This window comes from Ptychodera flava, chromosome 10, assembly GCF_041260155.1.
Source record: "Ptychodera flava strain L36383 chromosome 10, AS_Pfla_20210202, whole genome shotgun sequence".
NCBI classification, from domain to species: domain Eukaryota; kingdom Metazoa; phylum Hemichordata; class Enteropneusta; family Ptychoderidae; genus Ptychodera; species Ptychodera flava.
In genome coordinates, this window is record NC_091937.1 from 20,159,727 (window position 1) to 20,187,219 (window position 27,493).

Consider the following 27,493-nt stretch of genomic DNA (forward strand, 5'->3'; position numbering starts at 1 on the left):
TTAATTTGTGTTTAAGCAACCACGATTCTGACTGAGTGAAAACCGGGCCTGAGTGATTACATGGAAATATGCCCGCTCTTTTGATTGGTATAGTATTATAGAGGAAATAAACAAGACCCGGTATCCACCCTTTTTGGTTCGCGCCACATGCCCTACAAAGCTTGTATTTGTTCATGGATAGAAAGGGGGCGCGACAGTCCGAATAACCTATTAAATTGTGAGGAATTTTACATACAAATACACGCGGTCGCTTCTGTTTCCCACTGAGGCTATCGACACGAACGTAGTAGTGTCACGGTGACTTTTTGCCTTGCTGTGGGGAGCTGGGGTTTGCAGACTTCGGGCTCGAATATCTTGCCATTACAAGCGCTGTGAGTATTTTTAAGTGTTTCTACGTTATGTATCGGAGGTTTCAGTCAAGGTTTTTCTTTCTAAATGTGTCTGTAGTTCAGCAAGTCTGACTGTCTCCAGCAACCTTGAAGCAGACGACTCCAACGAGTTTTTATCCTGATGGCTAGCCATTGGTATATATTTTGATTCCGGGCAAGCTGGTCCTTTGGGATTTTCTTTAACCTCGGTGTACCCAACGCTTTCTTAGTTTTCAAGGTAACCCGTTGCCGCCGAGGTGGCCATTTAACTGAAGTTTAACGCGTATGTAACTATTAAGACCTGCGATCGCTGAGAATCTTGACACAATATAATGTAAATCATAGCTAAACTGAGGTCACTGCCCACCAAAGTTGTTATTTCATGCCACGTTCACCGTCACGTACGCGTTAGCGCTGATTGGACACACACCGAAGTTTTTTACCATCGTTTTCTATGCCGGCATTCTCAAAAACACCGTAAACTAAGCTGCAGCGTCAACTGTTAAGGTACCAGAACCAAAAGGCCTGCAATGATACAAATTCCGACGCAACCTGATTTGAATTTTGTTTACCGGTTTCCGGCGAGCATAAAAACTGCATACAACGCTGTCTGTGATCAGTATCCAACGCTAACTGCAAGGGTATACACAGCAAATCGAAAGCAGCTTCCGCCGCATGCTTGCTTCAAATCAACACCTGGTCAGTGTCAACGGGTCACGTGGATGAACACGGGTGGCTTTTTTTCCCAGTGCAGGGGGTTTATAAAACCATCCCAGATACACAAATTGTCACAGCTGAGAAGTCGCAGCGAACACATATATAACCTATCGCAGATATGATGTACTGTTCCTCGGGGCTCGTGATAACATGTTTACGGTGAATAACATGTTTACGGTGAAATATGGGAAGCGTAACCTTTCCCAGCACCCGATGGCTCGGCGGGCAGTGGCTTGTATCCGTGCCCTGATGGTAATATTTATCTCGAAGGACGAACATTTTTAACGCGTCTCCTTTTGTAGTACTGACTACTGGGCACGTGTAGTTTGCGCGAAACACTGTTATCGAAGATTGTTTACAACTGCAGACCGCTGTCCACGTCGCAGATAGTATGACAGACAACATGTGTGTCCTTAGTTGACCTGGCAGCCGGTATTTGTGTAGCAAACAACTCTACTGTGCGCGCCGGAGAAACCCGAAAGACGTAAAAGTCATGAAAAGAGACCGTAAACCGGCAGAGATATTGCTTTTGTAAACTGTGCGATACCTGGAGGTGATGAAGTTCTTAGGTTTTATCACGGTATCTGTGATCTGGCACAGACAATCTGACTTGTCTGGGCAACTATTGTGCCGAGGCAACGGTGCCGTTGATTGTTGGGTCAGACTTGACAAGCGTGGTAATCGAGCAAATAGGGACGAACGACCAGCTCCGTATACAGTTGCCAGCTACGCTACGGTGCGGTTGTTCACAACTCGCCAGAAAAGCGGTTTTTTCATATTTACAGATTCCCAAAGTGGCGTGGGGGCCCGTTCAGCTGAATGGGAAAGCAACTTCGAGCCTCGTTAACTGACTGCTAACAACCGCATCCTTGTTTGACGTGTGTTGAAGAATGTTTTGTCGTCTGGATGCATTCTATCGCCCGGGAACTGTGTTACACACGGGGTCACTGAATGTCACGCAGGCAATAGACGAAAACTTTACGGTGCTGATTTTGTATTGGGTGTAACAGTAGTGGTGTTTGGTTCGTGAGAATTGTTTGTTAAAGTTTGCTGTTAACAACCCCTTCAAGGCAGTGGATACTCGTAGAATTTCCACTACCGTCCCGGGTGTCAGCGGTACACCATATTCTTTACAGATAACTTTATAGCAGAGCTGCTTAGCTTCATTCTTCAATTCTTTTGCGGAGCGAAAAAAAAAGGTTGAAACCTCGAGGCTACATGGAGGCGATATCGGACGAACCTACTCCCCTCTGCAATATTAGGTTTCCATGTTTGTGTGCAGAGGTCGTTTTAGGAGAGCCCGTTTATCTGGAGCGTTATTACAAGAATAAATCAGTGACAGTTATAGTCAGGGTGTTACGTGGATTAGGGTGACTCAGGAAGTTACCGTATTGAACACGAATCCTACACCCAATTGGTTGCTTCGATCAGTGTGTTTTCGTGGTATTGTTCACGCGCGTCGGTCTTTTAGGCCTACTACGGAAATGTTGATCACCAAGCACTTTCAACACCCACTGTCGGTGTTATATATTGTCACTGAAAAATAAACCGGCGGGTTGATACTGTTAGAGATATCAGTTGGTTTCCTGCCACCGCGAATTCAAAGGCGTCTTGCGTCCACTCAAACAGTTCTTGTTCGACCCCGGGTTCGACCCCATCCCCGTCTCCGACAAATTCGACGATGCGTAGGTAGTAGGTAGGTAGGTAGTAGGCAGTTGGACAGTAGCTAGAGGCATCTAAGTGTGTTGTCTGTGTAAGTATATATAGTCCCAGTAAAATAACATCCAAAAGTGATTGCATCCAAATTGGTTATACTACTATATTTGTTGTTTGCTTGATGAATGTATCCAATTAACAAGACTTAAGTGCTAAGTTTTAAACAGCCACGTCTTCCAAGAAGACTGTCAGATGTACTGTTAGCAATTGACGAAAAAAAGTTTTAGAAAACAAAGCCAGCCTTGGGGAAAGATATGTATGTGGAGGGATGAGCTGACCCTGTGTTTCAAGGCAATGCCTGATTGGAGCGACCTAGGGGTTGATATCGGGTCTTTAAACAGATGCATAGATGCGACAACATGCAAAAAAAACCCCTAAAAACATGGATGTATCCAAAAGAGGAATGTTGGCCCTGAAGAGTTTCTACGTTACTTGAGATGGGCAGTACGTAAAAATGCTCTACTTCATCCGTGCTATGCATCATAGATGGCCGTACATACCCCGATTTGCCGTGTCACTGATACCGATTCTGCTTACCCGTGGGCCCTTGTAGTGTTGTCAAAACAGTGAAAATAGTGGCAAAAGAATGCAAGTTACTCGGAGTCGCACGGTCTACTGCAAGCTTTTGTTAGACTTTTTTGTTTGGGTTCGCTAATCCCTCATTAATCCGTCTGTGAACGCTGACAATGTCAGTCAAGTTGACCTCTCTTTGACCCCTGCGCACTTCTCATACTTCCAAAGACCGATACCCAGCCTTTCCGCGTTTGCGATCTCTAGTGAACGGCGTAGGTAAGTCATCGTAACACTATTAATTGTCACGGAATTTTACGAAGGAAAAACAAAAGAGGAATGGTGGATTTTCTCGAACTTTTGCACCTGCAAGACTGGCTCGGAAGAAGCAATTTACCGACGTATGAGTTCAGAGCAATTGTTCCACCCTCCCCTCAAACATCTGCGCGGTGTTGTGCGCGCAGACCACATTTACACCGTCAACCTTACTCGCCGAGTATACGAACGCTTGAAAGTACAAGGTGTTGTACACCATCGTATTTAGAGTTGACATTTAAACGTAAAGCATCAACTCTTGGCAACTCTTTCCAACCCCTGATTCTTCGCTTTTTGCAGACTGTGTACGCATAGCCGAATGTTGTTGCAGGCCGAGCCAAGGCATAATTGTAGATTTAGATTCGGTCGTTTATATGAATTCATGGGTGTCAGACATGACTATCACTATGCGTCTTGAAATAGAATGTAGATTCACACTGACAACCTTCTTTCGATTAATTTGGCCAAGACGCCTGTATGTGCATAAGGAGCTGATTAGGACGAGGTCCACACTTCAGTGGTTTGCCAAAATTTGCACCACACGGGCTGGTGAATCTGCAGAACGTTCATATTTATGCTGGCCCATAAAGGTCCGATAACTGTAATTTCGAGAAAGTTTTATAATTTTCATTCTGGGAAACAACTGCAACTACTTAATCCTCTCCCTAGATTATGTTGATATGGGGAAATATTGGCTTTTTCAACCATAACACATTTTGTACAACATGGAATATTATTGTTGACAAATGAATGCTATTCAAATCCGGACTAGAATTTAGTTGTCAACAACCTCAGCGGACATTGCACCCGCATACAGACGGTATAGGCAAGTTGGACACAAACGTAAGAACAAACCAAGCGAGAAAATATTTTTTAATTTGAAACAAAGGTACTTAAGATACATCCGATATAGATTTAATATGGTACAGCGACTGTGGATCTTAATTACAATTACAATAAAAAACAGTGAAGTTTGAGCACTTTGAGAGAGTAGAACAAGAAATAAGACATCTTTCCAGGGAACAATTCGGAGAGGTTTATTAGTTTACACGCATGCGTGACTTTAAAAGTAAAAGTGAAGTAAAAGATTAGTCCAAAGTGCCAGGAGTGCAGTATAAGGCAAGTTGAAGATTGCTGCATACTCAGCCCTTGGAATTCCTCATCCCACGTGCCACAGTCCCTATACAGAGAGAGAGAGAGAGAGAGAGAGAGAGAGAGAGAGAGAGAGAGAGAGAGAGAGAGAGAGAGAGAGAGAGAGAGAGAGAGAGAGAGAGAGAGTGTGTGTGTGTGTGTGTGTGTGCTAGAGAGTGCTCCGTCCAGTTGCTCAGCCTTTAAGAAACCGAGTACCGGTACCCAGACTGCTCTGCGGGGCTGGATGAGAGCCTAGCAGTGCAGTCTGGGTATTAACCGAGACTGCAAAGATTCCCTGCCGTCGAGCAAATATTACGAGTGGACATTCTCAAGCGAATACCGAACGCCTGCCCAGTGCTACCATTATTCGGCGAGACGTACTCAATTCAACGGTGAAGGTTATTGCTTGATGCAATGACCCGTAGCTAATTGAGATCGACCTGCAGGCCATGATAGATCTGCTGTGACTACAGCCAGCCAACCAAAATCTCTTTAAAAAGAACAACTTTATGTCTGGTTATTGAGTGTCAATGTGGAAGTCATTAACTTCTTACAAAACAGTGTACTTCTTTTATACACAGTGCAGCTCCCACCCCGTGACAACCTTGACTTCTACCTGTAGGTGCCAACCTCAGGTCACTTCCACCACTGTGAGGGCATGTCCCGTGAGGGCGCAGTTTCCGCGATGTCATGGAGCGAAACTTGCATTTCGTTCTTGAATTCAGCTCTAATGTAAACAACGAGACAAATTGAAAATTCTCCAGATAGCTGCTTCAAGTTCAAACTGGGGACCTGTTGTTTTTATGGGTCAAGAGTGAATGAATATCGTAAACTAAAACCAAGTTCAAACTCGAGAAAGCAGATTAAGCTAATCAAGTCACCAAGCTAAACCAACAAACATAACATTTAGGCCGGTATCAACAAAATAAGGGTATCGTAATTTTTAATTTGAAACTGTCAAGAGATCAGACAAGAATAGTTGTGGAGTTCCCTGGGACAGTTGTCGAGTAAAAAATTGACGCCTGCTATTAGAATCACACAATCAGAAACGATATATAGACGCTTTAAAATACTGGGCACTGGACAAATATCGTCAGCCAGACTGGGCGACAAACGGACAAATACACTTAGCGACAGAGATACAGAGCTATATACACACGCAAAGACGGGAAGTATGGATTCTTAAAGTTAAGGAGAACGATAAAACATGGTAAGATAAAGAAATTGGACGCAAAACGCAACACTTTATTTCGAGAAAAATATGACTGGGACTAATCATGATGAGTTGAAAGTTAAAACAATAAATCCATAACATCGGGATGCAGTGCAGTTCACGCTCTTTAGCGCATGCGCCCTATTAAAACTAAAATGTGACGTATATGATGTTGAACATGAATCTTGAAATAATCAAAGTTAGTTTTCTTTGCCAATCCCCTGAGGTACTGCAATGAAGGACATCAGCAAAGAAAAACATTAATACATGTTCATAGTCACGGCGGGTTGCAGGGTCTGGGTCAAATGCCTCCATATGAAAAAAATTACAGCGTTTAAAGTATTCATCAAGGGCAGTACACAGTCGCAATGTCTTGCATATAATCGTGTTTCGTCATATTTTAGCCAACTTATTTTAGTAAACTTTTTAACACGTTCGGTCGTCGAAAGCTAGAAATTTTGTTTTGTCACTCTATTCTCCAATGGAAGACAATAATAGTACTGAAGATGACGTAATTTCTGGTACGTACCAGAAATTACATCATTCATATCAGGAGCGGACGTTCGCTTATCAGTCACTATCCCTGCATGTCACGTCAGTCATTAGGCCTACTGCAGAGTAATATTAGCAACTTACTATATGAGCAGAGTGTAGTCAAAATATGCAGATTTTGTGCCCAGGATTTGCTACATCCTTTATACACCAAGCATATTGAGAAAAGGTAGTTTTTGTGCGACTCGGATACTTTGCGCTTTCTTCCCCGGAACGAGCGGTTTACATAGCCCTGTGGATAATACCGCCTTGTAAGCGTGTCAACCAAACGATTGGGATATTCCTGTGGCAACTCTTAATTTAAGCCAGTGATTTAAGGGAGGCCGTGGCGGTAAAGAGAACAGGGATCTTATCTGGCGTGCATTAATTGTGTAGGGATTTTTAAAAAAGACAGGTTGCAGCTCAGGGCTGTTCTGAAAACGCAAGCCGGTGACAGGTCAGCAAGCAAACGATAACATGGCTTCACGACCATAGCGAAAAAAGCCACATCATGTAGCATAAATCGCCTTACCGTAAACTTTAAAGAATAACATCGTCCAAACTGTCTGCAGTTATCCGGTGAATTATCATGCGGAGTGCCGCGTCATGACGTCGCCTGCACATCCGATGCTAAACGATGAGTCAGTTTTGGTTGTGGGCATTGCTATAGCTGTTTGGTGGTTTGTTTTAGAATCTGAAGGTTCCAGGTGCTTGGCCTAGAAAGGATGTTGTCGCCTACAGTGACGATGATAATCAGCTTTCTCTTTGAGTGCTGTAATTTTTCCCACCAAAATTTTAATGCCACATTTTACCAATTTTTCTGATTTTTTCTGAATTTTTTGGATAGTTTTGGACGAAATGGACATCATATTTCACTGGCTACAGTTTTTTTATCAAAACTTTTGCAAAAATCTGAGGAAAATTGACCAGATTATATTTTATAAAGGCGACAAAAATTGACGTTGGCACTCAAAGAGTTTTATTCACCAAAGGAGGTAAGATAGCGATATGTTCAGGTTGAACCAGCGCTACTCAAGCGTGCAGAACATTGTAAACATAAATGAGGCGCGGGTTTTATCAGGATTCATATATCGTTAATTTTTGTCACCCAGGTTTTGACTGGATAATCATTTTGCATGCGAGAGGATCCTATGAGCTGTACATTGTGGGAACAACAAGTTTTCGAAACGTCGTTGTCGACTATAAGTATTCAAAACCACAATTTGACAGTTATTTGTTGTGTTTATGACACTCGACTAGGTTTTCTGAATAAAGTTTATTCAAAAATAGAAAGGTGTAGTGGATACCCGTAGTACAAGGACATGACGTCAGAGCTACCCGTAGAGTGGACATACATGATTTCACACAGCCGCGCGCAGAACACAAACTTGACCTATAAAACTTATGAGGGATCGACTAAGAGATTGGAGGGGTAGTCATAAAAGGGAAAAAATGTGGCACACAAATTGCCTAAACTAGCAGCTTTGCTGCACGTAGCTGGAAGTTGTAAAAAGTGTAGAATTCCGGAAATAAAACTCTTCTGTGCACATCTTCATCAGGACAACCAGCTCCTTCTCAGATTTGACGATCCGTCCCGCAACAAACCAGTTTGGGTGTTATTGACAGAGTTAAATGGAAATTTATTTGATCGGGCCATGTTATTGGCGCATCGGGGTTAAAAGTGAGCGTTTCCTGTTAGAGTTGAAATGTTTACGTATTGTGACATCTTGTTAGTGGTAATGGGTCCAAAATTGGTCCTTCCCTCACGAGCGTGACCTATTTTGAATAAAATACGACTTCCCGCATTACGCCTGCGCATGTCCTTGGCACCCGAATTGGCAGACAGAAATTGTCGTTTGTAATTTTTCAGCATTTGCAACCATTATTTTATGTTGTGGGTGGAAGAGGAAGGAATGAATGAATTTTTGAGTGGTGAAACATTGAGAAATAACATTTAAAATCAATGATAATAGTTGATTAACGATTGAGGGCGCCTTCACTGGCGCGTTCGCTAAGATGACCTTCTGTTATGAGTTAAAATCAAACAAACTGACACTATATTGTTCAGGGGCTTTTGTTTTTACTTCACCAAGAACAGTTGTCTGTGGGCAATTCTCACCTAACCCATTGTTGAATGTCTAGTGTCCTCGAGGTTGTTGAGAATTCATGTCAACGGTGACCTTCGGTTCAACTGTTGTTCTCGCCTAGCGGAGAATTGGCAGAATTATACACCGGTCAGCGTCAGGAATTGGCACAGCATCAGCAGAATCAGCGGTTGGAATTACCTCGCGTGCATGTGAGTTTATTTTCTTATTTGGGTCTTTCAGTTGACATGGCGTGGTATGTGCAAAATCACATATTTCTGTGATAAAAACCACCTAATCAGATTATTTGGGATTTTTGCGTGAATGAAATATTTGTCAGTGGTATGTCGTGGGTAGAAATTCCTTGATCTCTACGTTGTCTGTCGGATAAAGGGTAAACCGCGTGCGAATCTATTGATTTATTGTAAAGATATGTTTTTCTGGTAGTGTTGAAGTTCGCGGAGATAACTGTGTTTATCGTCGGTGACAACTTTTATCGTCCGAATCGTGTCGCTAGTGATAACGTTGTTTGCAGGTCAAACGAATTTAAGTACGCATATTCGAGTCTCACGGTGCAACATTTGTCGAACTTTATTTGTATTCAAATTTTGATTTGAACGATTTGCGATAATTAAATGAGATTGCCGTTCTTAACACCGATGGTCGGATCCATCACAACCTTTTCACTGGATCAATTTTTAGTTATCTGTACATTTGAAGAAAATGCAAACGATCATCTGTTAGGTGGAGCCCCTCGCTTCAGAACGACCGCCTTCTCATCGGTGATGTCGCCTCAGACGTGTCACCGCCGTTTACCGAAGGCTCACCAGGCTCACTCACAATGACCGGAATAAACAATGACCCTCTCGAGCCTAAAGTCCCCTTTCTTTCAAACAGCATAGTATTAACACTTCTGAAAATCGAACAGAGAACTGTGCCGCCAGTGTGAATAAAATGTTATTGTTTTCTACTTGTCCGTCATTTTTTTCGTGTCGCCTATGTCGAACCAGACGACAGTTTTGAAATGTGTCACGGTTTGCGCGCCATAAAGCATTAAACGGTCCCGCTTCGATCGCAGCACAACAGGTGGCTGTATGACGGGTGAACTCACTGACCGAGGTACAAATGTTATCGGTAGCGGCCGCACGGTGATAGATAGGACGACGGGTACATCATGACCATTGATTCAGGGAGACCGCTTATTGGCATTCTTCTGGAATCCTGTGACAATTATCGTGTCGCCGGTGACAGTCACCCTTGCTGCATGGACGAAATTTTCATGTAACCATCTTGAACACAGCGTACCTGGTACTGCAGGTGGAGTATTAGCGTATCACCTGCAAATCACTCATTTTTAAACTTCATTTGTCTTCTTTCATTGGCAGCAAAGCATTGCATATATCATATTTAGGTACATTTATTACTTTTCCATTCAGAGGGTCTCGATCCAAAAAGCGTTGGAATTATTCAAATACTTAACACGTCGGGCTGTTAGAATAACCAGGTGAGAATCAGCTGTCAAAACAGACGTGTTGACCCAGCCACTTATCGCGACCTTTTAATTTTAACGCTTTAGTAGACTGAACAACACCGGGTACTTCTCCATAAGCCTTCTAAATCACAATTCTTTTCAATGACATGTGTACACAATTTTCGGGCGAGTTTTCAAATCGTTGCAGAGGGGAACCCTACGTGCACGCTAGCACGTCACCGGTTCAGGTTTTAGTGCATCCTTTCTTAGATCATCGACCACGTCTCCAGGAAATAGCTGTTCGTCGTGTCTTCTGACGCCTTAATTATCCAGAACAATGTTTTCTAATATCTGCACTGAAATTATGGCGGGAAATTATTTGTACAGTGAAATATCGCGCGCTGTCTTGTCTGACAAGATTGTACTGCATGCCGGGAGCCAATCACAGTGCGTTTCACTATGTGTGGAAACTCTCCTCTTTTCTGATTCGTAATTGTGATTGCCTCGCTTTAAATACAATCACCGACTCTTGCAGAAGATATTTTAAAACCCTGTTTCTGATAAAACATCAAAAGAAGGCAGCTTCAAACTCAAATATCTCCAACAAATTTCGGGCGGAACGACCATGTCAGAAATGTTTGATAGCTCCGATGACCATTGTAGAAATGTTCGACAATGGCATACCCCAAGATCAGATGCTGATATTTGACAAGAAACTTGAAATTGTGATTGCTGTCTCCTAATGGCTGCATGAGCGGTAGGCTTCGTGTTTACAAACAGTGATTAGAAATATTAAAATGTCAGCCCAAGCATTTTCAACATGGAAATGGTACGGTCAAGTATGAGCTCACTACTCCAAAAATGAGAAAAACCTACAACCATGCCACGCCAGCGGTATACCGGTACACAAAACTCCTGTCACCGATCCGGCAATTCTGCTTTGAAAACCTGTCAGTTTATCATGCAACGATCGCCGTACTCGGTTATCCTGTCTCCCGTTACAATGAAGATAAAACGACCCATGGCATTTAAGGTCACGTGTTCCTGACATGATTTCAATGACGGATACATTTTTCACTCCAAACCTGTCGGCATCTCACATTCGGATCAAAACCCCCAGCAGTTGCGAAATACTGGTAGCGCAAAGCACGCGCGATCAAACGGCCTTGGCATCTTTTCCTAAGGGTTTCTCGATCACATACATATGCAGAACTCACGCAGAGCGGAGGTAAGCGAGATCGGAGGCCACGAGCCATTCATTGGGAAATGGGTGCGGTGAGCTGTTGAACAGGTGCAGGCATTCGACGTTATCCGGGTACAAAGAACCGCACGGCTTGACATCCTTTCGGCCGACGCCCGATAAATTCGCCCGTCGTCTGCGCACTGATACGTAACCGTCGTACTTTACACAGCCAAGTAGATGAAATTGATCCGCCATGTGCAAATCCGTGAAGCTTTACCCCGATGGTTGTATATTTTTAATCGACTCAGACAATATAAACAACAGAGAATGTGATCGTGTGTTTAGCATGAAGTTCCTTGGAATATCCACGAGAACTGCGTGGCGAAACCATTAGAGTTGTGTGCCTCCTTCTATTGTCATTTTTCTTCAACTGCAAAAAATAGCTAAACTGGTCGAAAATATCATTGTTTCAGGCATTATTTAGGCCTAACCTGTTCTGGCGATAATCTGTTGATAATCATCTCCCGATGATGAAAAGGCTGACTCAGCAGTTTTTTCTGATGATGGACCATCGCAGTAATTTTTGTGGATTTCAGTAACTCTCATGAAAGGCTTTTTTAGCGGAAATCCAGAAAGAATAACAAGCCTGGTTCCATCATTTATCAATCGTCGCTCATTAAATGAGCTCAGATGGCGTAATGTGGGCGAAATCTTCGACTGTCCTTTGTATCAGGTTCGTATTCTTGGGGGGGGGGGGGGGAAGTCATTTCTGGTCCACTCTTCCGTAGGTCTTTCTTCCTTTTACGGTTCCGTGACACGGATGCGTCCGTATCATTGCTACTGCGTAGAGGCGTACAGTGAAAGCATCTCAAGATGAGGTCGTCTTCTTATGATTTCAAGGTCGTCGAAGTTTTTGTAACCAAATCGTTGCAAGGTTCGAGCCGAAGGCCGAAAGGAATCAAAACGGCATCTGTGTTCATTGCAGTGGTAGAGCTCAAGTGTTCTATGACCATGGGAGCATCTCAGAGATCATGCATTGGCGGGTCAGGTGCAAGAGTAGTGCAGTCAGAAGAACAGATTTAGATCAAAGTGTTACTGCCGTTATCGTGTCGAACAATCATGATATACCTACATTTACCTTTTGCATTCTCAAAGGGAACGCCATCGTCAGTAATTCTCAAAAGCTGGGAAAAATTGAAGAATGAGGGCGTCTTTAAATATATATTACATGGCTCATTATTGGTATATTTTCAACATCACTTTGTTCATCAAGCACTGTAATGTGAAAGTGGCGCTCATTCTTCTACGGCTGTAACAGCCAGTCCGCACAAATGACATGATAAGTTCCTATTTGTGATATTAAGTAAACTTATGAAATGGTGAAAGCGCCATCACAGACAAGACGAAAGATACTGTACATGGATTTGGGTGAAATAAGAAAAAAATAGACAAACCAACGAGATACGAACTCAAAGTGAACTCGTGCATGCATTTGGGTAATTTCACGTCGGGACTTCCAATTAGCTTGCGTTAGACCACATAGACCCTGTAGCGGCTGGGTCAGTGGTCAAACGGAGACATCGCAGCGACGTTGGAGAGTGATGATATCATGATAGGATGCCATCGACAGACGAGAGAAGGCAGAAGCTAGTCTACATGAATACTGATGACAATCGCACGACCTTCGGAGCTTCATAAAGTTGTCCATTTTGCCGCAATTTCGAAAAAAAGGTCACATCGTATCCCTACAGGTTATTCTTCAATAATACATGTTTACAGTGTTGGCCGATAGACATTTCACACCTGTTGGCCAACTACGATAAAGCATCAACCTCACATTGTAATTATAACATTCCCAATCGTTGCCGAAACATAAACGATATTCAATCTGTTTATTTTATTTTTTTAATATGAGAAGAGGGAAAATATCCATATGGGGACCTTTTTGGTTCGAGTCATAAAAAGATCATCTCGGGTAGCCGGTGCCGTTTCTTTGAACTCAGAAGTTATACGCACCACTCTGCGTGTATCCGTCCGCCAGACTTCGGTAGCTGGCGCAAGCCTGCCCCTACGCTACACCCTTCAAAATAATGGTTTGTCCCAAAGCCTACAGTCTGGTAGGTGACTCACAAGCTGCTCGTTGAAGCCAGGGGAAACTTTAATGAAGCAGTCGACACACATGATCGTAACTGAGAAATTGATCTACGACTCGGCGGTAGACATAACAACCCGGGGTACAGATGATAAGTCGGCCAGTAGATTTAGACGTATTGGATTAGGGATTGGAAAAAGTACTCGCTGATCTGAGAGAAGATATTGGAGGTAGCTATCACTGTTTGTCAATTGGTTTGGGGACTTCCTCTGTTTGTGCCGGGTTCTAGTCTTACGCTGCTCCAGGGTACACACCGATTAATCATATCTCAGGGCCAGCCAATACAACGCGCCCATCACAGACGAAGGTATGAGCCAACGTTATAAACGGGGCTTGTAAAAAGGCGCGCTTTATAGTTTTCACTCCTTGCAGCATGTAGATAAGAATGTTTCGATATGTGATTTGGATGAAATGCTGGTATCTATCCAGAGTTAGAATGATACAAACGTGATGGCGTGAAATTTTGAACGGCGGGAGAAAACTTTGGCGCGTCCCTACGTCTGGTCACTGAGTAGTAGTAGTAATATAGTAGACTAGCTGTTAACTGCATTGTTCTCTTGACGCGTGTTGATTGTCTTTCGTTTTCCCAGGTCCTGACAAGCTAGAAGGAAACCCCGGGAATGGTGATCTCGGCTCGGCACTGGCTTCGAAATGACGGGCACAAATACGTACTTCTGGTGAGAAACTTTTCTCTTTCTTAACTTGTGTGACGTTTTACGCCGCCATTCGTTCATATCTGCAGCGTTTTACATTTCAGACGACATAAATTTCATCGGCTACCGTTAGAAGCATTATTGCCCGTCAGACAATAAGAATTTATATTAGTCTCTCGGGCCACTGCGCGTCATAGGCGAACTCCGGAAGTGGTGTTGGTGGCAATGTCATTTAAAAATAGCAATTTTTTCCCTACCGTCTGAAGCTATTTTCTGTCAAATTCTCCGCCAAACACGCATGCTGGGATTCAAGTAAACACTAAAGGGTCGAAGGAAGTACTTTTAATAGCGCGTGGAGGTTAAAAACACCGCAGAGGCCAATATTTATCGGGCACAGTTGATATGTTGCCCGATGTTTATTATTGCTCTAATGTCGTCTCGTTATCACTACACCCGAATGCTTTTCTGACGTCATCAAAGCTTTAGGCAAATCGTAAGAATTGGGCGCAACTTCGGGCGAAAAAAGTTCAACACTCCGCATCTGTGTGGTGTTTTCGGAGAGTCAGAGCCATTCTATGAGGATCATAGATTTTAATAATTATAGGGTCTGGCCAGTCATTTGTCACGCCGGAAATCCCACAACATGACACCTTGCCACTGGACAATATATAGTACAGTAGAGATGACATTTCCGTGCTGTTTAGTACAAGTAAAACAACCCACGACCTACAAAGACAGCGCCGTTAACCGATCAGCATCCATGTCTGTGCTATCTTCTGTACAGCATCTGAGAGCAAGAATATCAAAGTATAAAGTTTGATCTTCGGAAAATTACATGACGGGAGACAAGACTGTAGGAGCATTCTGTCCGCGAAACATGCAATCTGCAGGCAACAAACTCATGCTCAGTATTTTGGTGATTAAATGAAGTTGACACAATGTCGCCGCTGATTGTACGACATTTTAAAGGACATGTTACAGCAAAAAACAGGATGGTTGGACAGTCTCATATACATTACGTTTACTTTTTTGTACGTCCCACACAAGTTTGTAGATACATTGTAGATAAAAAGAACCGACTCATTTGAGTGAAATACTAATAATGTAACACTCCGCTCCACTGTTTATCCTTGTGTGTCTAGACAGATTGGCACCATTACGTATACTTTGTATTATGGTTTGTTTAGCCAGAGTGCTGTCCTAATTAACTTCGGTCTCTACTATCAACTCAATAACTAATTTAGCTATTCCCTTGTGTGTTCTATCCAGACACTCAAATGAGTCAGTTCTTTTTATCTACAATGTTATCTACAAAACTTGTGTGCCACGTATAAAAAAGTAAACGTAACGTATATGAGACTGTTCAACCATCCTGTTTTTTGCTGTTAGAACGACCAGCAGGTCATTGTATTCGACTTGAAGGGCGTCGTGAAAATTCATAGGGCACGTCCGACATGTCATAGTGTGACCGCTCTTGTGTGTCTCCACCTAATTGAAATTCCAGCCCCGCCGTGCCTGCCTGGAATTGTCAGAACACGACAGGGCCATGGAGCTCTCTGGGCTCCAGGTTGACATTTATTCTAGCCTGGAAGGCCGAGCATGAAGATTCTACTCCGAAGGCCCTAAGAAAAATTCTCATCAGTTGACCCAAGTACAAACAGTTTACTTTGTGGGCCTTCTTACATACATACATACATACATACATACATACATACATACATACATACATACATACATACATAGTACATACAACATACATACATACATACATACATACATACATACATACATACATACATACATACATACATACATACATACGTACATACATACATACATACATACATACATACATACATACATACATACATACATACATACATACATACATACATACATACATACATACATACATACATCATGGATGTACAAAAATAGATCTATTTTTGTACATCCATGCATACAGACAGACTCAGACACACGCACACGTACACACAATGCAGGTACTTATAAAGTGTCAGTTATCTGTTGATCTGTTGAATCATGGCACCACCGACCACAAATAGAACGATCAATATTTGATAACGTTGCGGAAACTATTTCAAAGTCCTAATAGTCCGGAAGTTTCAGAAGTTCATGTGTCTCATTGCAGATTTTGCAATGGGAATGTGGTATACACGCTTCTTTTCGGTTTCTCTTCTCAAAGTCACTTTAATGGTGCTGAGGTAAGGAGGAAGTCGTCATCAATTACTGCTTACTCTCAACGCATTCCTGAGTTTCGACGGTTGTTTTGACAGAGCCCTCAAAACGTAAGTCAGCGTGTTCACAAAAATGCGATTAGGCATCGAGATTAGAGTATTTTTATGATGATAATTGCCTGTTGCTGGGCGAACTGTACGAGCCGGGTCGACCAAAGGTCAGGGGTCAGCCGAAAGGGGGCTCTGGTCCATCTCAAGTTGGCACATCGAGGTTCACCGAGTACGGCTCTCCTGGTCTTCATAAATGTTTTCCCCTGCCCTGCGTAATTTCCCCTTGACAAACACCGAACGTTTCTCTCACATTGTCCGTAAATCAGGACTCTCCTTCCGACGAGTGACCTAGTTGATAGCGTTCACCCCTAGTCCAATCCCCCCAGCTTCGAGCCCGAGAAGCTCGATTCATTGTTGCCATGCCAACTACTTCCATCTCATCAGGACTGCTGTCAGATCATTCATACGGAGAAGCCTTCTGACCCGCGCAGGCGTCGAGGACGAACCCCCGACGGTTTCACAGAAGTCAAAACGACAGTTAAGTAATTCCTCTGTCAAATCGTATTAGTCGCTGGGATGTTGCTCTAGGCCGATGTTAACAACAATCGCTGAGGAAATTTAACGATTTGTTTTCACAGGCTCTGTATGCCGCTTTGCGAAGTTCCACACTTTTGTAAGACTTGGGAGCAGGTTTGTTTTGATCCGTCAATCCCCCATGACGGCCGCTTGCCCTACTTTTATCTAAAGGCTCCGGAAACGCTATTGTTCGCAGCAGATGAATGCCAATGATACGGTCTTCTCTGGTGACGTCATCTTCGAAGCTGCTTAATAACGCTGTTAACTATCGTAGACAGGCTTAGTCTCAGCTGTGTGCATACCAGCTAAATGTTCAACATCTACTCGACAGAAACTCCTAGGTTAGAACGACCCAGACGCACAAATTACCAGAACACCCGTGAAAGGCAACCTATCCGAAGAACTGGATTTCATCGGGAATTAATACGGACGTTGTTTGAGATGCATCGCCGGTGAACCGGGCGCGAACTCTTTGACAATCTAAACATAACCAATAAGTTACGGGCCACAGACACTCAGAACGTGTTTTTATACAAGCTCACTCAGTCAGCCGTGCCTGTAGATCGAAGTTTGAAATGTACAACGGTATCGATTCTCTCACCATGGGGTTTCCATGGCTATGATGGTCACTGTTTCAAAAGTACTCTGTACAGGTGTGCAGAACGTTAATATGTAAAGTGCATTTGACGTTTTCGATAGACCATGATTGATTTTCTCAGAGATGAGACGTCTCTTACCAATCATCAATGCAATGATTCTTTGGCTAATCCGAGAAAGACAATCAAAACGACCTACGATGATGCTTTATACAGCATCATCATCATCATCATCATCATCATTATCATCATCATCATCATCATCATCATCATCATTTGATAATCATCATCATCATCATTTGATAATCATCATCATCATCATCATCATCATCTGATCATCATCATCATCATCATCATCATCATTTGATAATCATCATCATCATCATCATCATCATCATTTGATCATCATCATCATCATCATCATGACAACCACTACAATATTATATATAACTCTTAACCCACCAAAGAAATTGTATCTGGTGATGGTGTCTTCAGAGACGTCCACGCGTTTTACATCCTCAGGTGCAATCAAAGGGGAGTCCGAACTCCTGGACTGATTATCATGCCCATGAAAGTCATTCCCATATTGCAACCACTAACAAAATAATAACAAATAAATTGTTTTGTTTTCTGTATTTGCCCTGGATATTGACATGATCCACCGCACGTCGTCACAAGTCAGATTGTCCACCGTGTAGTGGCATTTTGTCACACCGAACGCAGTATGACTTTCACTTGGAAAAACTACCCTTTTACACTTTGCAGTACATTTGAGATTGAAGGATATTTCTGGTGGTATACATGCCAAACGATGCACTTCTGTTCACTTGCAATACTTAAGAATTCTAGGCCCGATATAAATCTCAAAACCGGTTCGTACTTCAAGTGACCCTACCGACCTCCAGTACATGCTGACGAAATAATCTTCCCCTCTACCTATGTGTTCTCGCCAATCTGAAAGCTAAAGCAGTTTACTTCATACCACCACAGATTGTCGGTAGTTTCGGCAGCCTATTCCTAAAGTAAGTTTTTGGTTCGACTACTGAAATTACGGAAAGGATCTAGACTAATTTATCTCGGCGTGAAGGGAGTGAGGTGTACATGGTACGTACTTTTGGCGCGACTTATTGTCATAATATAAGTATGTCAATAAGTAATGACATAAATATGAACAGTGTCAACTGATGTGACTTAAATATTCATAACTCAGGCGCCATAGTAACGCTGGGTGTGTTGGAATTCCATTGCGTGCCGGTGAAATGCTCAATACGACGATTAGTCTGTGCATGATATTCGCGACAAATGGTCAACAAGAACTGAAACATGGGACGGACAGACAATATTGTCGGCCACAACTAATACCAATTTCCTGCAGACGGATGTGAGTCACTGACAGTAAGTCTATAGATGCAAACACCATACACCGGGGTCTGTGATCAACTGTTTGTACATTTCAAATATGTAAACTTTGCGCTCAGTTCCCGACGCGTGGACTCAGCGATTAAGTTAAAAACATGGTTTTAGATTGTATAGATTAATATATACCAGTGTTCGAATACAAAAGTCGAAAGTAACGACTGTGCTCAACAATGTCCAATAATATGTATGACATTTGCCGGCCAATAATTCTGACAGTGCCCACATTTATTAAAACGTTTATCTAATCTTTGACAGGGAAGATAGAATCTGTCTCTTAGTCTATTAAAGGGACATTAGCTGTAACTTTTGAGTAATTTTTCACTAGCTACTCTGTTTGAATGTATCAACTACAGAATTTTACTATAATCCCATCATCATGACCAATGCCCGGTGTCTTGCTCGCCAACACAGCCTGTATATGTGGAATGACCATTGTTATTGTTAATAAATGTATTCTAGTCAGGACCTGAATACAAAATTTAAACAATAACAATGCAGATTATACTCATACAGGGTATATTTATGAGCTGAATATCAGGAATTTTTCCATGGTTTAGGGATTAACACCAGAAACTGCAGATGATACACAGAACAAACAAAATTTAAAAAATGACCAAAGTTACAGCTAATGGATCTTTAAATAATAATAATAATAATAATATGCATATATATATATATATATATATATATATATATATATATATATATAATACATATATACATATATATATATATATATATATATATATATATATATATATATATATATATATAGAGAGAGAGAGAGAGAGAGAGAGAGAGAGAGAGAGAGAGAGAGAGAGAGAGAGTCATATACACAGATGTGCTCGCGAACGAGAAAAATCACACAACTATTACATAATGTTGTCTCCGCACCCCGATACATTGGAACGGAAAGACTGACTTTATGATTCCGTTTTCTGAAAAAAAAACACCTGAGTTTAGAAACCAGTGAAGTGTTTATGTTTCTGTCTGGGACTAGACACTAGTGTAAAGGTCGATTCAGGCCAAAACAAGCTTAACTGAATCATAAGCGGAGGTTGTAGAGAATCCGAACTGAATTTGTTTGTTTGGTTGTTGCTCCGAGTTCCACATGGTCCACCTTTTCCAACCCAAGAACATGGAAGAACAGTGGTGATCGAATGCTGTGTGATAATATCTTGTTTCAGAAATAAATAAATAAATAAATAAATACATTTATTTTATGCAAAGCTTAATGTATTCATTAGCCTTGCTTTAATATGCAAATAAATTTATGGTGAGTCATTATCAATTATTTATTGCCCTAACACATCCGGGATGTTGTTTTTGTGGCAATGTTAACTTCCGTACAACGAAATTGTGAAAACCTGTCACATTACACGTTACAGATACAGTATCTGGAAATATAAGTAGCGAGAAAAATTGCTCAAAATTAAAGGAATAATTGATGTCAATGTTGATGTTTTGGCTCAAAGATAAATAGCATGGGCACTTAGGTAGATTTTAGTTTTTGCAATTAACCATATGCTATTACTGGCATAACAAGTGAAACCATCAGACTTGCAGAATGATGCTGATTGACTGATACCAACTGGCTCGCTACCCCTGGATATTTTTATCTAGCCCATCATACAATGGGGAGAAGCCCAATTACAGGATGAGGTACCCATAACCCACCACCCAATCGGGCAATACGGAGTTAAGTGCCTTGCTCAAGGGCGCAACACCATCCTAGAATCTCGAACTCACCATCCTTTGATCGCGAATCAAGTACCGTACCCACTGGGCCATGATGCCTCCAAAATGACCAACGTTCGAGACAAAAACGGACGAGGTATAAAATATCGATACGATCATTTCCAACAATGAGACCACTCTCTCCGTTGGGCTTTTCAGCGCCACAAGCTTTCTGCAGGGAATGCGCAGTTCACGCTCGTGTAAATTCCCGTAGTGTCAACAAGCCAGTGTCCCGGGAAATTATATCACAGGCCATGGTGTAGGGGCATGTTTATGATCAAATACAGATTAGCAATGCTTTCGCGAACCCTCACGTATGGACCGTCTAAGCAAGATGCGTGTTTCTTGAACTCTCGATTTCAGCAGGAGTTAACAGTGAAGTAAACACTACTGTGTCCATTCTAAGCTGTCCTTCACTTTACCGTAAATCAAGCCGATTTCTGTCAGTGGGGAAAAACATTCTCCCTCAAACTCACAGCCAAAAAAGTGACAGTGTCCATAGATTTTGACGCTGGAAGCTCACCCAGTGAGAAAGGAAGGGTCTCCAGGAACTAGCTTAGAACATCTCAGTAGCTTTGGTAACGTACCCCAACATTTGCAGCTAGTCTCGGGCTCCGATTTTCCATAAAATCAATAAAGCTGCACATTTGACTGTGAAAATGTTACAACCTAGAAGAAAATTACATTGAGTAAGTTTCGGGATACCATGCAGAACTACGGAGAGGGTTTAGACTAACCAGACACTAGGCTAGGTCTGGCCGCTACTTCCATGTTGATGCTTAATCTCTGAGCATCTACGATACGTCAATGCAGTATGTTGTTTTGAATAGCTGTTTCCGAAGATAGTGTTTTGTACGTTACACGGACGATAAAAATGATTCATCGAATTTTTTTGGCCAACGTTCATTAGCGCGACCCAGGAAGAACTTATGACTCGGGGAATTTTATTTGTGCAAATTTGCCACGTAGATGCACAGCTGTTTCCACCATCGAATTGAAGATAAATTTATTTCGACAATAAAAAACAGGAAATACCCAATTATAGTAAAATAAATACATTGACGAGAGATGCTTTTTCAAATGAAAAATCTTAACGTTACATTGTTAACTTGACAAACTGGGGAAATCGATGGAAGAGCCGACACTATTTATAAATCATGAATTAAAATGCAAAAAGTTTGCACACGATACCAAATATGGCGCACGCGTCGATCTTCAGTTGAGTTCACTTTCTCACACCAGACGATAAGGTGTTGATTTCAAGAGTCGAGCTCAGGAGCAAGGTCAAGTAAAGAGACATGTTTGGATCCAACCCCGGGGCATGATAACTGATAATAGACTTGAATTTCTTGTGGTGGTAATGAGGAACAATACACGTTTACTCTGCCGTTTTTCTAAAAATTACCTCCTCGCCATCAGTACATAAACATGGAAAATGTGAATGTTTCTTCAAGTCTTTTGCATCACAGTTCATGGCATAAGCGGGTCAAATGCAAACAGCCTGCACATGCATCTCGCATTACGCGACGGGCAGGGCTATCATAAGGTTCAGGGATTCTGGAATAAAACTCCGTGGGACGTGAGAGAGGATATACGGTAGCGAGTCTGACAGACCCGTGACTCACTCGCTCCAGGGTCAAAGGTCATCGACAGCAGAGTGAGGTGTGCTCTCCCCACCGCAAGCGGTGTTTAAACCATTACGACTTTTGAATATAGTCCGGATATTCGTCGCTCTTGTTAGATTTTTCTCAGCACCTCTGATTTATTTTGAGAATTTATCGCTGGAAAGTGTAACGGCAAAAAGTTATACCATCGAGCAACACTAGTACTGATGCACATGGTATATATCTATTTATAATGGGGAGAACTTGTTCTGTCATGCCAATGCTTTCATAGTTTGTAAAACCGCCGATTAAGGTGGAGTAGACGTAGTTGACAACATGAAGAATGGCTGTGAAGTAGTTTGCTGACAGTTGAAATACTGCATAAGCTCCTTTAGAGTCCAAACCTAGAGGTTTAGGAAATGAAGGTCCCATGCACGCTCGCAGACGAGGCTTTCACCAAGGGACCGACGGAAGGTTGCAATAATACCATTTCTCAACATGACCCCTACTTTTTCATAAATTAGCCCACTATGACTCCATTACAATCGCATTCCGGAAGACCACCACTACCTCAAGGACCTCAGCAAAGTGACAACTGATCGAAACTGGTCACCCTGAAGCAAAATCGTTCATTTACATTTCTTGAAGTCAGGGTAGAACCATTCAACTTGCTGGATTGAATGGGTACATAGAGAAAGGGAAGTCAATATACCGATGTGCACTCCAAATATCACAGTAACAGCCGGATATTTCCATAATTATTTAAAAAATTCACACTGACATATTAACATAAAAATCACAGAACATAACGGTAATAGAATCAGTCCAATGTGCATAAAACTTATCGTTTAGCTGAAATGTGGTGTTCGATATTTCGACAAAAGTGAGCACATCTTGCCAACATACCGTACTCGCCTTATATCAATCTGTAAGTCATAGTTGAAAGTGGTCATCATCGAAAGGCAGCTGTCGGCAGTTCACAACAACCACAACTCTTGAAACTGGACGTGCACACTCAAAAACAATGCGTATTTTTTATCTTTTTCTCTCTCGTATGAGTCATGTAGAAAATGTCGACCTCTCCACACACACGCTGTAGAGTTCATGAAGAACGCACACTCACTGTCACACATCGCACACAAACACAATCAAAGCAATGACTACATCGCTAAACGTATTACCCGCTTTAGATACCCGGCCCCGGGGACAATTTCTCAACTTCCTCGAAAGTTCTGTAGCAATCGCTATACTCACAAATTCAAACTGCACGACCTCATATCATTTTAAACCGTTTCAAATACCCGAAATCGATCGAAATTAAATCTACTTTATAAAAAATGTTACGAGATTGTCCTTCTAGTTTTTTTACACGTAGTCAAGTTTCATCGAAAGCTATTACTATCTTAGGCAGGAATAACACATTACTGTAATAACTTTTAACACATCAGTAAACGACCTGGGTGAGTAAAGATGGTAGCTACCCCTGGTTCAAAATATTATCCTTTGAATCAGCAGTGTCAACAAATGTGAAGTAATTTCATGTAAACTGTATTACTTTGGCTGTCACTTGAATGTTATGGCGTTGGAACCGGTATTTACTTTATATTACAATGTAATGAACATTTGATTCTGGAGTTAAAGATATATTTATGTAGCAAAGCGACATCATATGTCCAAATGATTTTGTATAGAGGGGCTGTAAATGCAAAACGATATCTTCAAACATTATCAAACTCAATTAATTCAACATTGTATCACCAAAAGGGGAAAAGACAGTGTGTCTAACGGGAAGCCGGTTGCCTTACTGAACACAGTGCGGAATCAAGACATCTTTTTTCAAGCCCCCGTAAAGTATGCGTTTTTGGTTGGATTGGCGGAGCCTGAAAAACAAGGTCTCATATTCTACGCTATATTTCAAAAAACACGTGCGAGCTCACATTTGCTTGTACTTTTTATTACTTTCAGTCTGGACAACCCTACTGATTTACACAGCCGGTCTCCAAGATTCTTAAATGCATGTTTGATGATCCTCGTAGTACCGGCTCCGCGGTGATAAACTACACCCATTAGAGGGCTCACATTAGTGCGACCCCAGCATTATCAATCGTCCCCTGAAACACATTTCTTTGAGGAGTGTTGTTTCTTTTAAGTAGTGTCACCACGATTTTTGTACAGAAAATCTCCATAACTTTCGTTTGTTTATTGAAATAATTATGCATACCAAGCCGGTCGGGCGACTTTTCCGTAAACACTCTCAACATTATAAACCGGGCCGCTGTCTCCAAATGATTCATTTGCGTGTGAAATACTGACTTGCAAGAATTACTGTATTACGTTTCTTTAGTTTATACATCAATTGACCATATATAATGCGAGCGTGTTACCTCGCCGACAGCTGTAGACGGTACCCTTTTTGTCTCGATTCGGGCGTTTCCCGACTGGCATGCCTTGTGAAATGGGTTAAAGCTAAACTTTGCTCATATCGACAAATCAACGGATAATACCAGTGCCCATGATAGTTACTCTGTTTTATTAGCTACCGACAGAACTTAAACAAAATATTCACAATCCATACCAAACTAAGACTAGATTTGTTCAGATGCGCTCTTTTTCTACATGTATATGCGTATACTACATGTATAATGATCAGTAAGACGAGTTACACTTCTATGTCGCTCATTTCTATCTTCAATGTTTTGTGATTAACGTTATACGCGCCTTTAAAGGGACATAAGCTGTAACTTGTGGCAAGTTTTTCAGTATCCTGCTTCTGTATATCAACTACCGTGTCTGACCCTAATCCGTTTGTCATGCTGAAATTTCGAGCATTCTTTTTGTCAACACAGCTTATATGTGTGTAGTGATCATTGTTTTATTGTTTACAAATGAATTCTAGTCCGGACTTGAATACAGTTTTCAACAATAACAATGTAGATTATACTCATATAGGTTGTGTTGATATGCTAAATACTTGGCATTAAATTACAGTTTAGGGATTCAATGCAGAAAGTGTAGGGAAACCACAAAACAAAAGTTCTGAAAAAATAGCCAAAAGACACAGCTTATGGAGCTTTGAATAGAAAGTTTCAAACTTTTGCCAAAACTATTCTCAAAGCAACTTTAAACAATTCCTTTTCATATTAAATCAAGAATAGAAATCGGGTTGGGGGGGGGGGGGGTGGTCACCTTTCCAGGTTGGGATCAGAATAACACTCTTAGTTTTACCAATTTTTGAAATTCAAAATGGCCGCTATGACCTTTGACCCCGTGGCGAAAATTGCATTTCCGATTTTCACAAATATTAATCCATGGCGGTAAAAACTTCATTCGCTCTACAGACTTCAAAATGACTCTTTAGAAGCAGCAGATCAGCAACGCATTGTGGGAATTTGAGGGTCTTAAAATATGTGCTTGAGGCGCATTCAACCTTGAGGTTTTCAAATATGCATTCGTGTGTTGAATTCATTATATATTTCCACGATGTATAATGAATTAAATGACGCAAGTACCATTTCGTTACCTTCTGTTACATCTGCGTTAATATTCGTTAAGTTTACGTAGCCTTTGCAATTAGCTACATTCGGTAATTACAGGGATTGAAGAACAAACATTCCCCACTTTGCTACCTTTTCTTTTCAATGTATTCAAATAAAAAATATTATTATATCTTTTATGCAGGCTGCCTGGCTTGGACTCAATGGCGTTGTGTTTTGGAGAACTTACAGCAAGTACAAGTCAGAGCCGGAGTTTTTCTACCTTCGCGAAATGCTTGGGGTAAGAATACAACACGCTTAATGATGATCGGTTGTTGCCATGGGATTTACGCTACACGTCATAAGTAGCTGTATTCTTATGCAAATGTTTTGCGCACGACACATGTCGATGTCGATATTGTCTGAACAAATCACATCAGAGAGAAATCAGACACCAATAAAGTACAACATTATGCTTCTTTCTCGTATTTTCTCGTAGATATTTACCAGTTACTGTCACCAGAAGCATTTAGGCTTAGTTAACGATAACTGCCACTTTTTTTACGGAACATACTGGTAATAACATTCAGGAAATCACTGATCTATATATCTAACGTAGAAATTTTATTGGTTGAAATGAGAATGTTGTGTCGCGGTCCCTAGAGGGACCGTAGGTGTGTGGATTTTTATTTTGCTTGGCTCCGTGGGACTCCCGGGAAAGTTCTATCCGCGCGCTAAGGTTATTACCGAAGGATGACGATATATGAAGGAACTGCGAAACACTCAACAACATAGTAATTGCGTACCCCCCCCCCAATGTGACTTCGTATAAACTAACGACTAGTCTATTAACGTCAATACTTTCATCAATATCATCTTTCACATAGTGGAACAAGTTGACAAAGGCATCGAAAACTTTGCTGAGTGATAGAACGAAGAAGTTTGTTGAAATCAGTCCATATTCAGTATTCCAGTCCTAACGAAACACCGGAGAGAGAGAGAGAGAGAGAGAGAGAGAGAGAGAGAGAGAGAGAGAGAGAGAGAGTTCAGTATTCTTCGCTTTTCTTTCAACATCGAAAGTGAGCTGTGTAGCGTTTTCCGATCACGCTAACCGTTGTCAAACGAGACTGTAATAACTAAAATCCTAGATACGAATGGCACAAAATATCATTCGTGATCTCTTTTTCTGTAGACTCTTTTATTGCCAATATCTGTGAAGTTGATCCTGTTCGTGCAATGAGAAGGGAGTAAGCGTACAGAGACTCCGCTCCTTAATGAGTTATCCTCGATCTGTCGTTAAGACCATATAGAGTAAAAAGATTGTCTTCCAGTGAGAATCTGTGTTGCCTGTGGCAACATAAAAGAGGCATGTGTCTGGACTAAACCTCTGGCGCTTTTCCCGAGGTGTTTTAACAGCAGACTACCGTGTTTAATGTCTGTATGAGGTCATCAGAAGGTCAGGATATCTACCGTCAAAAGTAGAGCACCACGACCAGGTTATCGGAAAAAAGGCATCGGGTAAAGAAATTTATATTGAACAAGCATATTTGGTGGTATGCAAATGGTAGATGAATATGGATGCAACGATCCCTGAACGCAATCGTTTGATAAATCTCTAGAGTCTTGCAGTTGGAAAGTCGATGAAGGAATGTTTTAATCGGACGAGCTATTCGGCCTTGTCACGCGACTGTACGCTCCATGAGTGTCGAACTTCAACTTCCAGTCCCCCGACCCATCCTTGCCACAAGTATACCGATATAAGTGTCTTATCCTCGTTTGATCTTTAATTTGAGGG

At 41.7% G+C, this 27,493-nt stretch overlaps 1 protein-coding gene across 5 annotated transcripts in view; it reads left to right on the forward strand.

Annotated features, from left to right (window-relative positions):
* The first annotated feature begins 229 nt into the window (after positions 1–229).
* The window catches only part of LOC139142204 (NADPH oxidase 4-like), a 66,182-nt gene continuing 38,918 nt past the window's right edge, over positions 230–27,493 (forward strand). The window contains exons 1-3 of one of the 5 annotated variants that reach the window (XM_070712064.1): positions 230–371; positions 13,982–14,068; positions 25,904–25,999. In XM_070712064.1, the coding sequence (XP_070568165.1) occupies positions 14,012–14,068; positions 25,904–25,999 (153 nt within the window). In that variant the 5' untranslated portion in view covers positions 230–371; positions 13,982–14,011. Of the gene's footprint in view, positions 372–3,532; positions 3,591–8,659; positions 8,798–13,341; positions 13,699–13,981; positions 14,069–25,903; positions 26,000–27,493 lie in introns of those variants that run through there. The other 4 variants (XM_070712068.1, XM_070712066.1, XM_070712065.1 and 1 more) reach the window with 4 other exon arrangements.